Here is a 14,188-nt window from a genome sequence, read left to right as displayed (position 1 = left end):
TGGTCAAATAGTGGAGCTTTGAAGAACCTCACATATAATCATTACTTGCTCAGTTTTTTTTTCTTAACCAACTCAAAGTAGAACAGGGCCGTCCAAAAACTATGGCCAACAACTGAAAAAATCAGGACAGTAGCAGGAAGTCCCACACAATTGGGGTAACTGGGAATCAAACGTTTGTGTCTGATGTGGTAGACGACACCCTGACCAAAGTTATTCTGTCATGATAATGCTTGGGTACCTGTTTCCGTGGATATGTGAGGCACAGAAAGCATAGCTGTAATGTAGCAGCATGGGGTCAACCAGCACGCTGTTCTCGGCGTAGTCCATGAGATCCTTCAGGTAGCTCAGGTGGCGGTGGCAGCCTCGAACCCCGTACCGAGCGCAGTACTCATCCAGGACAAACACCTGGCCGGGACTGAACCAGCCCTGAGGACAAGCATGACAATTAACCTGCTGCTCCATGCACCAGAAATATTTGGACGGAGTTCTGTATATTACCACAATGGATTTTAAATGAAACAACTCAGATGCAGTTGAAGTGCAGACCTTCAGCTTTGATTCAGTGGGTTGAACTAACAGATTGCACAATATATGAGGAAATAAAGTACAGAGTTAAAAGACAAAATTAAATAAATACATCCTTAAATTTTTGATTAAATATGCAAATAAATAAATAACTGTTTAATTAATCAAACCGAGAGATCAAAGCCAAGGGGCGGGGCTTACACTGATCAATTGAGCTCCAATAGTATAGCCTCTTTTTGAAAACCATGTAATGGAGGATTTGCAGGAGTTGTCCTATGAGCTTGTTGGAGAGAAAACGTTTGACGCCCTGAGATGAAGTGATTGTGTAATAAAAGCATTTAGTTCCTTACATTTGTATGCAAGTTTTAGTTCAACCTACTGAGTTAAAGCTGAAAGTCTGCACTTGATCTGAATTGTATCATTTAAAATGTATTATACATAACCAAAATGAGAAAAAAGTTGACTCTGTCTATGTACTAATGGACTAGTGGACAGAGTCAATTAGTATTGTAATTACAGTCTAATTACAGTCTAGTAATTAGACTGTAGACAGGAAAAAAACTCTTAGATTATGAAACAACAGGTTGATGTAAAAGTTATTACCTCTCTACAGGTTTATGAAGAATATGTAAGGAAAGGCTGAAAGGTGTGGAACAATTTGAAGATCCTGAGATTTACATTAGTTCATTTATCTGGTGTGTAATCACTAAATTAGGCATGAAGCTTACTACACTAATTAAGATTCTGCACTGAAAAACATTAACAAATTAGCACCTCCACTAGGCTGGTTCCACATACACACACACACCCCCACACACACAGTGAGCTCCCTCTGGCTGACAGCCGTGGCTCAGTGCCAAGCGACCGGTGACCCAGGAAGGAAGATGAGCAGCAGAGAAACTGTTTCACCTTCAGAACAGTTGGTTCCCTCTGAAGACCAAAACTCAACCAGACATTGCAATATTAAGACACATCCTGAATTCACATATCTGGTAGATTTACATTTACTGTTGGAACAAGTTGGGCTCTGATTGTCTCCCAGGAGATAACAGAGGGAAGGTCATTCAAAAAATACATATTTATTTATACTTTATAATAAAATAACTTGCTGAAAATGACTTTCTTCCTACTCAATCATCAATAGACAGGCCTTATTTGGAATTAGAGCCAACAAACCGGTCTTATAATTGCTGAGCAGCTTTTGTCATGTTTCCATTCAGACTAACCACATCTACCCTGATTTTTCACAACCAATTCACCAAACTGACAAAAACAGTTCTGGTGTTGGCAGAGACCAGGGTCCTGGGATCTGTCAAGTCTCTCTGAACTGACCACCCAAAGCCTTGGCAAGGAGTGACACTGAAATGAAGATCAGTGTTCTTTTGCTATGTTACACATTAAAACACCTTTTATATAAAAGAGCAATCTGCACAAGAAGAGAAGGAAGTGCAGTAGGCTGCAGAACACTGGTATAGCAAGGAAAATGTTCAGAAATACAAAAACAGCTTTACAACATTACCGTCAAGTAAATTGAAAATAAAAGTTACGAAAATGACAAAAATTTGAAAAAAGTTATTTTTAGAAAATATATTTATGGTCTCATTGGCAGGCTGCTTCCTAGTGGGTTTAAATGTGTCAGAATCCTCGTCTGCAGACCTTTCATTGACCCTCCTCCCTTCATCACTTTACTTAAGTTTCTTTCTTGATTTTTTTCTGTGGGCACGAGCTATTAATATCACACCACAGAGAGAGAAGGGGGCTCACTGATGGGCGTGAAGCGACAAGATGTTCCTCTGTGACAAACAGATGGCGCACTCCAGTATTGGCTCTGACCGCTCAATTAGCAGCTAACAAGCAGACTGCCTCGTTAGGCTTCCATCAGCCGTGGCTGTGCGTCTCTGTGTCAGAGCAACAGCGTCTGCCGCCCCCCTCTGAGGGACGGCTCAACCCAAGATCAGTCCAAGCAATGGCAGCTCTGAAGCTACAAACACCTTTGCCTGTTTTCTTTTATCCATTCTTTTTTTTTTTTTTTGGTTTGTGACTCAAAGATCATTTCAGATCATTTCTCTCATCATCACTGAACCAAAATATTGTCTCAGTTAACAAGTCACAACTCTGGGAATTAATGCAGGAGTAAAAATAAATAAATAAAAAAAGAAAACAATGCTGTCCCTGTAGATTATGTTGACTCTGGTAATAGTTTGGAACAGAGCCATTTAATAATTTACCAGAATGGAACCAGAAGTGAAAGCAAATGGAAGAATAAACCTGAGTGGACATCCGGAGAGCAACCGGTCAGAGATCACAATCTAACCAAAAGCTCCAGAAGCTGCTCTCCATCACGGCCACAACAGATCCTTTGGCTCAGTTGTGTTCTCAAACATGTATCTTATTTCAGAAGTTTAACCATGGTCCACTTCTATAAAGATACAATCAGGTCCATGCTAATGCTTTTCATAATTTGGTTTTAGTGCTCAATCTGAAACAAACTACAGCTGATAGAAAAAACGGAGCAGTTTTGGGGTTCTGGCCTCCTCTGAAGGATCCAGACATCAGCAGTTGGGAAGCCTGCCAGCTGGATCACAGCTCATCACTCTCACTCTGGAAATCACTCATTAATAAGCAATCATTATTAATAAATATAACGAGACGAAATATTTTGTTTATGAACTCAGAACGACAGCATCCAGTTGTGACTGGTTTTCTAAGCAGAAGCTGTACGCTGGGGATCTGGGTTCCACCTTCACAGCAGCTTTAAACTGAGCTGCAGTACAATTGTGGAGTCAAAAAACGCCACTGTAGAATTTATACCTCTTAAAGGTTTTTTATTCATCTTTTATCCTGTCACAACCACATTTTCAATGTAGTCATATGTTATAAAGAAATGTAATAATTTTACATTTAAAGAACTAACATGATTTTAAAATATTTTTCACAATCAAATTCCTATGTTGCAGTTGCTGGGCTAGACTTTATCGTTGTCTGTCATTGTGACGGGGTTCTATTATGACTTGGTCAAACATAAATGCCGGAGATCACTTTAGTGAAATTTATTAAGATTTTCTTCAGGTGAACAAAGATGGCAGGTGCAGAATATGTACAAAGGACATCCAAGGCAGGTTAAAATCAGACAAACAGCAATACCTTCATTGTCAGAGTCCATCACCTTCAGTGTGACTTCTCAGGAGTCTAGCCACAGACTGCCTCCATGTGGAGCAGAGCCCTGTTTTTAAAGCCACAGGCTCCGCCCACAGAAAGTCCAAACAAGCAAGTGACAATAAAATTTTGGACTTGCATTTTTATTGAAAGCCCAGTCTTATACGAGTAATGGAATGTCTCCAGACGCTCTGAGGTTTTGAACATTTGCGTCACACAGATTTAGACTCTTGGTTATACATGGTGGACTGACAGGGCAGAGCAGCTGGAGACCTAGTAGGACTCGGACATCCACCTGGATTGGCAGCACGATTTCTTCCTGGATGAAGCCATGAGCTGACACAACACTGCCATCAACTAATTGTTCTCTCGCTCCTGCTATTATCTTTTCATTTTGATGAACATCAAAAGTAATCCTACATCAGTTTACCTGTTCCTTCTTGTACATTTTGCTCTATCTTCTCAAACTCCCAGTCAGTTGTGCCACATGGTCACTTCTACTGATCCAGGCTCTGGTTCTGCTGGAGGTTTCTTCCATTGTCGCTACATGCCTGCTCAGTATGAGGGATTGATGTAAAGTCAATGACACAACACGAGTGACTGTCACTCTTTGCTGGTCAAGGAGTAGTGAATGCTGCAAGTCAATGACTTGATGCTCTGCTGGGTTTCCTTAGAAATTTTTAAGTTACTTTGAATCTACTGTTTGAAAACTAGCATCAATTGTAAAGTATCTGTGACTGGATTAAATTGTTTTGGGATTTTTTGTAAAGTGCCTTGAGGCAGCATTTGAAATGGTGCTACTTAAACAAACTGAGTTAAAACATTTTCAGATGTTCTCCATGCAGTCCGACTGACAAACTATTTTCCAGTGAATATTGAGCAATAATGGGGATCTATAGCTGTACAAAGCTGGTAGAGACAAACTAGCAACCTGCTGCTAAACAGCCAGTAGCAGGTGGTTCTACATAGTATTGACTCAAGTGGGCTGAATACAAAAATACGCCTCACTTAAGACATTTTTATTATAAATAATAAAAAATTAAACCTTGTAGACTTTTCTTTCACTATTACAAATTGCTTTGTGTTAGCTTTTCACGTAATATCCCTACTAAATACATTGATGGTTGCAATGTGACAACATGGGAGTTCAAGGTGTATAAAACTGAATGCTACTACTAGTAAAGTACAAGTCAAATAGAAACAAGGTGCAGGTTGTTTATCAAAGCACACTAGATGAATCAGTTACACACACTTAATGTGGCTGAATGTGACTGGAGCCATCCGTCAGAACTTCAGACATTTACCTAAATCACTGAAATGGGCTTAAGATTCAAACAAAACGGGGGCTTGAATCATGTGGATGCATAGACTTGGCTAATTATTTTAGGATCTGTTAAGACAAAAATAAGAAGGTAGATTTCTGCTTCAGCATACTAAAACTGCAGGACACCTGTGTCCTGGTCTCTCAGAAGCTCAGCAATACTCTGGGACAGGATATGAGCTGAGGCTGTAAATTTATAGGTTGACAGGAGGCTAAATAGGTCAGATTCTTGCAAATTAGAGTAAATATTGCTCTTCAGATGCTGTCCACTTCAATGATCACTCTCAACAATCAATCTCATTGTGCTTCAGCAGCCAGAGGGCTAAGAAGGGCAGAGCATTGGGACAGCAGCATGCTACTAATGGTCAAAGTCAGCTTCTGCAAACACTCACAGTTTTATTTATTTTTACTGTCAAGATGTTTTTATACTAAATTCAATTCAAGACCAAATGAATTTGAGAGACCTGCATCGATCTGAAGAGTCTGTACATGCTGCATTTTATCTAAAAAAGATCCTGATTTTGTGAACAGCTCCATTCTGGTCGTCCAGTTAAGCCTAAAGTGTGTAGAGAGCAACAAGATGTAGAGACATGACTCTAGGTTTGGACTGGATCTGTCTGGGCTCAAGCTCACAGCACCTTCACTGGCCGGATTTAACCTCTTCCCCCTCAGTAGGAGCCACGCTGCTGCTTCTGGCAGCACTGTGGACTCCAGCGACATCCCAAACTTCTGCCTAATTATACCATTGTTGTCGTTGGGTTCAGCTCATTTTCAATAAAATATGACCTGGTCTGTGACATGAATCCAAGGCACTTCTCAACAGATGTCTCCCACGCCTAGGCCCAGGCCTTTTCTAAGAGTGCTCAGTGAAAAGAGGCTCAAGTTGGAACAAAAAACCCTGCGGTGTTCACAAAAGGCTGAGCAATGAAGAGCTGGCTGGACAGTGTGAATGGAGCGGTCTAATTGCAGTGCTGGAAGGAGTCCTGGTGAGGTAGGCAGACAAACCAAAGAGGCCCAGATGTCACTCTGCTGAACATCTCGTTGACTTGAAATGCAAGACAAGCCAGCATGACTCCTTCAGCATCAAAGTTAGTGTTCAGAGGAAACCTTTGTCAACAGTTTTTTTAAGAACATGCTTTTACTAACAGGCTCTTACAGAGCTTGAACATACCTGCAACACATACTCTTTACAGGATTCCAAATGAACCTCCTAAAAGCAGTATTAACCCAGACTGTTATGCATGCTGTGTTCTCATCAACAGAGGCAAAGCTTTAACATTCATAGAAATGATTGAGATAGACAATGAGTTCTTGGTTTATGCTTTTTAAAAAATATATATATATAAATATATTGTAGTATCTACGGTACCAAATGGTTTTTTTTTATAATCATCCTTTAATAAGCCAAACTTTACTTTAACACATGGCATGCTTTTTAAAGATTGTTGTACTTTTTCACCATGGAAGGAATATTGAAGAAAACACTGATATTTGTAGAGGAATGAAAACATGGAACTCCCTTCCTTCATCTGCTTGAAGCAGTAATAAATAGTCCTGTTTAATTATTTTAACATATAAGGTGTTTTAATTGTATATTTATGAATCAATATGTTATATTAAGTATGTGTAACTGCTTTTGAAATAAATGACCTTTTTATGATGTGGGCCCCAGGAAGAGCAACCATTTTCACATCAATGGCTAATAGAGATCCAAACAAACAAACAGAAATTGAAAAATTCAGTTTGTTGAAGATCAGATCACACATACTTCAGCTAAAGTTGCTCAAAAATCTATGAGCAATTTACAGTGGCTACAGAAAGCATTCACAGCCCTCTAAATTTTTACATATTTATAAAAATATTTATATTTTTAAATATTACATGGTCATAAGTATTCAGACCCTTTGCTCAGTATTGAGTAGAAGCACCTTTTGAGCTTGTACAAAAGGTGGCTTGTACAGCCATGACGTTTGGAGTTTGAATGTTTTCTACGCAGGATCAGTGAAAAAGCTGCTACTTATCACCAAGCCTACTTCCTATCTAAACATGCAGAATCTGGCTGCTTTTGACACTGTGAATCACAGCATTCCTTTGAGCCGTTTGAAGTCACTTGATGGTATTTGAGGTACAGAACTAAACTGGTACTGGTTGTGAGGATTTGGTTTTTCTGTGTCAATTTAGTTCCTGTGTTGTCTCGTCTGCCCTTGATTGATCCCAGTTGTGCCCTGTGTCCCCTGATTATCTTCCCTTTGTATCTATACCCACCTGTGTCTGTGTTTCCCTGTTGGGTCCTTGCCTATTGTCATCAGTCTGATGTCTATGCCAGTTGCTACCAGTGTGAGAGTCGTTGTTCGCCTGTACTGCCTGGAATTTGTGAATCGCTTCTTCATTAAATACCTTTATTGCACCTCATGCTGGGTCCTCCGCTTCCATCCTCACCATTCAAAACCGCATCTCATGACACCGGTCCTATCTTTCAAACAGACGTTTTCTGTAAATCTAGGACAGCATTCTTCCTCTGTTTCTTCTCTAAAGTACGGGGCTGCGTCAGAGTCCCTGATTTAACGTTGCCCCACATTTTAGTTCATTTGTTCAAAAGACATAGAGAAAACAGAAAATAAAGTCAGCTTATCTAAAAATTTCTGACAGCGGTTAGCAATAGATGTAAAGTCAACCATCCCTGGATTACAACAGACCGACCGGCTAAAAACACACATCTCAGCTTTGTGTTTGCAACACTGAGGTAATTTCAGGAGAATCCTTACATAACGTTGGATATGAGCTATGCTCATATCCAACAGAGATGTTCATGGTCTGCTAAGTTACACACAACACAAAAGCCTTCAGTGTATTCTCTCTAGGATTAGTTCCCCCTCCTCCTTCCTGTGTCTTCAGTGAGCTGGCACAGCAGTTGGGCCGTGTTCCTATTTGGAAAGTATTGATTAGAACATTTAACTCTTCAATCAGTGTGAGAGACCCCCTACGGTTTAACAAGCCAGCACACACACACACACACACACACACACACACACACACACACACACACACACACACACACACACACACACACACAGAGACAGAGACAGAACGCTTTTATGTGTCTTCAAAATGTTTTCTGATGTTTTTTAGCCTCAGCAGGAACTTCTCTTCCCCTTCAGCATTAAGCTCCTACAAGAAATGGATGGCAAATGTAAAAATGATTTTAAATGACCAGAACTAGTTATCACTAAGTGAAAGTTTAAATTAGCCATCATGCACACACTGAGTTAGTCATATAAATTTAGTGAGGGTAGAAGCAACGATAGCAATAGGGCCTAGACAGCAGAAAGTCAAACCAGCGTAAGGAAACAATGTTTTCTATACAGGTAACATGGTTTAATTAAAGTTACGTCTGGTTTACATTGGCAGTTCCAACAACGAAACAACTGAAATATTAATTTTTCTTTTTTTATTGGTCTGGTGTAATATTCAAATCTTTGATGTTGTGTTTTGGTTAGCTGGAAGAAGAAGGTGATCCTAAAAGAAAAAAAGGCTTGAAACAGACTGTGTGTAATTAATCTACATGATATGCATCACTGAGTGATGGAGTTACCGAAATAAATAAAAGTTTCAATGACATTCTAATTTATAAATGGATTTGTATCCAATCCTATTTTCAAAGCTATGAAAACTGGATAGGAATGTGATAACAAGATCACATGTGAAATGATGAAAGTAACCCTGCTGCAGAAACTGTTTACTGTCTGAATCCTGCAGAAAGAAAACATTTACCACTAATTTCAGAATTATTCACAGCCTGGCAGATTTAGGCTAAAGGCAATCTTTCAGTTTGACATGCATGTTTCTTCTTACTGGACATAGCATTAGTGGTTTGGAGTGGACCAGTCCAAAAAACTGGGCCAGTCCAAACCAATCTCCAATTGAGATTCTGTGGAGACGGCTAAAGTTAAGGTAAGGAGAACTTTAAACCCCAAAAGCTTCAAACTCATCACCATGAAAAATGATCAAAAATAGAGTTGAAACAGGCAAAAGGTTGCTCAGAAATAACAGGAAGGGTTTGATTGCTGTAAGGCCAAGAAAGCAATTTAAACATAAATTGAAAATGAAAAAACATTTCAGCCCATCTTGGTGATCTCATGATGTCTGCTTTGACAGAATGCCAACATGTTCTAATCCTTCATTATCTAATATTTTCTTACTCCCGGGGCCCCAATTATAAGGCCAAAAGACTTAGAAAATTAGAATGTCACAAAAACCCAGTAATGTTCTATTATGGCCTCGAGGTCCGATGTTCTGTCAGATCAGCATACATTGCCAGATGGTCAAAAATGTAGCACAAACCGAGGACTATATCTGTCAGCGAAGTACACGCTGTGATTACCATATGCTTTTGTTTAATCAGAAACATGACACCATGACGTAGAAGTTACATTTTGTTATTATGACATCATGACTTAGTTAACTAGTCAGACCATCATCACCGAACAGGAAGGTGAGTTTTATAGAAGGAGTGTTTTGAGGTTCACTGTACAGTAGTTGTATCTAGACCCTGCTTTAAATACACTTTGAAACCACGGCAATGCATGTATATCCATTTAGTTATTAAAAAAGATTTATTTACTTTTCTTGTATCTTGTTGCTACTGGGGCTATTTTTACTTAAGTCACTGTATAGCACTTTAAAAGCACTTTATTAACAAGCACTTTGTTTAGCACTGCACTTTAAGCATAGATTTGCACATAAACAACAATTTGCACACAAGAAGTTTTCATTGTATTTATTGAGTGTTTTTAGTGATTAGCATGTAGCCTTTTGTTCTGGGCTCTGCACAGCTGCTCCTCGTTGAGAAGTGAGCTGGTTGCTTGTGAAGGGAGGATAATTGTTACTCAGAGCAATGAGCTACTGGTGGGTAAAACTGAGCAAATGTTTGTGCATAATCTGTTAAGTGTGGAGTGCTATTATGAAGTGACTCACCTGTCTTTTCTGTGTCCTCTCCAGGGTGTTTGGACTAATTCTGCCCCGGGGGTCCAGACACCATTTATAGGTTCTGGGAGAGGCCATTGAAAAGTGTGTGTGTGTGTGTGTGTGTGTGTGTGTGGGGGGGGGGGGGGGTTGTTTATGGGTTTTGTGGTGTTTTTATTATGGTGTAATGATAAAACATAAATTATTTATAAAAAGTAAGTGGAAATGTTTATATTTAGTAAAAGGTATTTTATTCAAATAGGTGGAGATTGGTGAATTGAGATTCCCCTGTGTATTAAAGGTGGTTTGGTCTGTAACAGCTGGGACTATTTAAGGCTGCAGTTTCACCTGTGAAAGGGTTGTTGAGTTTGGGTGAAGAATAAACCACTGCTGCTTCCACCTGAACTCTGCCTCAACTTTTCATCCTCACTGTAAAATCCGCCTTGTTACAGCTTAACTGACAGGTCCTCTGTGTCATGGACCTCTTACTGTGCATGCATGCGTACTCACTGCATGTATGCTTCTCTGACAGCGTATGATCTGACAGAACACCGGACTCCAGCAACGTTTAGATGCGTCTGCTTCAGCACGCTTGAGTCAAATCAGGGCATTAGCATTACTTTGGAGAGCTTTACTGCACACTGAGGAAGTCCTTCATTCATTTGATTATCCCTCTGTGTGGAACAAATGTAATGCTTACGATATTCATGAAAGTCACTAATGAACTGAATTAATGAAATACATTAACTCTGTGACAATTTATTATGCTGCTACTGTAAATGTAAATGGCTATATGCTCACTGACAAAATAGGCTAAACTTCAACAAACAAATAAATACAGTCCAAACAAATAAATACAGTCCAATTTGCTTGTATTTGGATGATTAGTACTGTACCAGACATCAACTAAAGCAACTGACAGTTAGATGAGGGGATCAAGGGACATGTGTGGAGCATGTTTGTTCTGACACTACGCATTTGAATTTACAAGATTTAAGGGTTTTGTTTGTTTTTTTACTTACCTTGAAGCAAGCTTTTCCAGCTGAATCACTTACATACATCACTGGCCTGCCTGTGTTTCATATTACATCCAACCTTATTCTACCACATGCTTTATTTACACTTTCGTTTTGTTTTGTAAATAAAATAATTTTATCCATTTGCAGAGATCAGAAGAATTTTAGTAATCTGGGTTGTTTCACATAAAATGTCCACTACTTAGGTCCAAAATGATTTAGCTATAAAATTTAAATTTGAGCACATCTGCTTAAGTCCAAATAGAATTTCAGCTATTTAAATGCCTTGTCCATAGGTCAGATTGGTATAATTTATTTTCTACTTCATATGAGTATTTAGCAGGTCATGTAAAATGTCTAAATCACTTAGTGTGATGTTTGACATTAAGTGTACTTTGCACCTGCAGTCACCCAGTGATACTGACAGCTGCCCTCTGTGGAATATTTTGAGCCTCTTCTAATATCACAATTGTCATTAAGAGCAGTGATTCCCAACATGCAGGGAACCCAAGTTTTAGATGCCTCTGTTCCAGCTCACCTCATTTAAATGATTGCATGACCTCCTCTGCAGTCAAAGGCCTGCAGAAGCTTGTTAGTCACCCATTCAGTAGTCAGGTGTGGAAGCAAGGAGACACCTAAAATATGCAGGGCCGGGGTACCTGAGGACCAGGGATTGGAACCTAAAGAACAGGTTTGAGATAACATACCAGGCAGGAGAAGGAGTCGTTCATGCGGTGCTGCAGAGTGTGTTTCTGTAAAACGGAGAACAGAGCAGCATGGTCAAAGCAACCCGGAGCTGCAGAGATGAAATCCTCCATGCTCTGACGCTGACAGGGATCCAGACCTGAAAAGCAAACACAAAACAGGTCCGAATAGCATCTTCACTTTAACAGCTATAGTACTTTAGGTTTTTACATTTTAAATAAAGTTAAACTGAAAACTGTCCCAAAAGTGGACCCAGTTTCAGTTCAAACACGATGCTTCAAAACTGTTTAGCAGCTGATATTTGTAGTTCTTGGGTGTTAACTTTGACCTCTAGGTAGAGGTTTAAAGCTCGCCCTGCTCTTTCACACAGATGCTTCAGTAGAATTGTTCTATACTAATTTTGTGAATAAGTTAAGCTTAGAAAAGAATGAGGCAGGAGCTACTTCCATACTTGTGTTATTGTGTAATTAGCATATTTCCACAGGTTGTGATATCTCTAACTTACCTAATCCTGACACTCTTTATACTCCTGATGATTTTGTTCACTATTTTAATACCAACTCTCTTACCCCCATCAAACCCAGGATGCATTTTACTTTCTACGTGAGGAAATGCACATTAAACACTCTTCACTATAAGGAAACCATTATAACTACTACTACTTTTTGTAACTTAATCACAAGTAGCAAAGGTAATACAAAACATTTTTCTCTACTGTCAATAACAGTACATAATCCCCCAACTTCTTCCCTCAAATGTTGCGCAGATCTGCTCATGGATGCAGATGTGGGTGCATAAAAACACACATTTGTGCGCCACTCTGCAGCACTTCTCAGCAGGTGAAAGAAATCTGGACCAATCAGCAGCACCCTGAACTCAGGCAATATAAGAAAACCACCAACAATTTGGTTGATTTTGCAACAAAGCTGAGGAAGGCAAACACAGACTCCAAAGCAGCATTTCATGGGCAAAGGACTTAGATTAAATAAGGACTACCGGTAAGCCTTTCATTGGACTCAGTTGAAATGTAATTTGACTTTGGTTTTGCATTTGAGTAAAAGAAATGTCGAATTCGTTGAAGGAACAGTTTGCACTGCTGGGTTTTACAGTTTGGCTCTATCAAATCAATATTTAACATCTTTAATTAATGTAAAAACATATGTCCTGAGGAAAAGAAAGAAAAGTTTAATTCTAATTTAGAATTGTAGTTTCCCGGCTAAAACGCGAGACTTGTCAGGTATGCACAGAATGACAAAAACCACAAAATAATCTCATTTTCTGTCTGTACTTGGGATATCTATTGTTTCTTACATCAGGGTCCCTGCCCTTTAAACATTTAGGCATGTTCCACATGCAAACTACAATGTGTTTTTATGGGATAAGGCCAATAAAGCATAGAATTGTGAGAAATAAGGAAATAATACACTGCTTTCATGTCATATCTGGGGTTGTTTAAGTTTGGCATTTATGGGGCGTTCGGGGCCCCGTAAATGGTAACATTTTACCACAAACCACAAATATACAAATTTAACAAGTGTTTATTCACAATGACAATGCTGTTAAACTTCATTTAATGGTTTCAGCATAGATAAATTAAAAGGTTTAAAAGTATTTAAATTTAGGATTTTAAGGAGCTTTTACTTTGTAAAAGTGCAAAGAGCACTGGCTTATTTTGGGGGGGGGGGCAGACTTTAATATAGATACAGAAACAAACCTTTATTTAACCTTTCAAATAAAATAACCATGTATATTTATACAAAATAAACAATAAGGATGTAAACAGTGACATGTATAAAAATTTTGATTAATTATGCTCAAATTTCCATAAACTTTGGCTCATATTTCAGAAATCTAAGAATCCAATCTCTGAGGTCTATTTCTTTAAATGCAAAATCAATCTACTCAAGTAAGAGTGGCAATAATATTACTCAAGTAAAAGAAAAAACTACAGAGCAGTAAAACTACTCATATAAATAAATGTTCCAAACAAGTGACTCAATGTAACCAGTACTACCCACAACATAGACTAACAAAATTAGTAGCCTTAATCTTGTTAACGTGCTTATATTGGCATTAACTAGTCATCATTTAGCTAATATCTGCATTCAACAGCATACTTGACTCACTCTGTTAGGACGCATTCAGACCGGATAGTCCGGTAGACTCGGTTCGATTAAGGACTAAAATTGCAACATTTGTTACATTTTCAGAACTGTAGTTTGCATTCACACTGCACTGTTAAACGACTAAAACTAGCTGAAAAACCTGTCCCCCTGCCATCCCTCCTGTCGCCTGTGGTGGCGCTGCACCAAGATCTACTGAATTAATCGACACAAAACCTCTTAAAGAAGACCAGCAATTTTTTTCTTCACAAAAAGTAAACAGAAACGGAGCGGTGTCAGATTTTAGCGGTTGTAGGATTTCTTCATTCATATACATTAAAGGTTTGGACGTTGCCTGTTAGCTGTTAATGCTAGCAACGCTCCTACAGACATCGTTACTG

At 39.0% G+C, this 14,188-nt stretch overlaps 1 protein-coding gene across 11 annotated transcripts in view; it reads right to left on the bottom strand.

Annotated features, from left to right (window-relative positions):
* Positions 1–14,188, bottom strand: part of cadps2 (Ca++-dependent secretion activator 2) — a 142,634-nt gene that overhangs the window by 80,711 nt on the left and 47,735 nt on the right. For all 11 annotated transcript variants that reach the window (XM_028040865.1, XM_028040960.1, XM_028040875.1 and 8 more), the window contains exons 12-13: positions 11,688–11,824; positions 239–426 (exon numbers count right to left, since the gene is read on the bottom strand). In XM_028040865.1, the coding sequence (XP_027896666.1) occupies positions 239–426; positions 11,688–11,824 (325 nt within the window). The remainder of the gene's footprint in view (positions 1–238; positions 427–11,687; positions 11,825–14,188) is intronic.

Source organism: Xiphophorus couchianus, chromosome 2 (genome assembly GCF_001444195.1).
Source record: "Xiphophorus couchianus chromosome 2, X_couchianus-1.0, whole genome shotgun sequence".
Classification (NCBI taxonomy): domain Eukaryota; kingdom Metazoa; phylum Chordata; class Actinopteri; order Cyprinodontiformes; family Poeciliidae; genus Xiphophorus; species Xiphophorus couchianus.
This window is presented reverse-complemented; position numbering and strand designations above follow the sequence as displayed.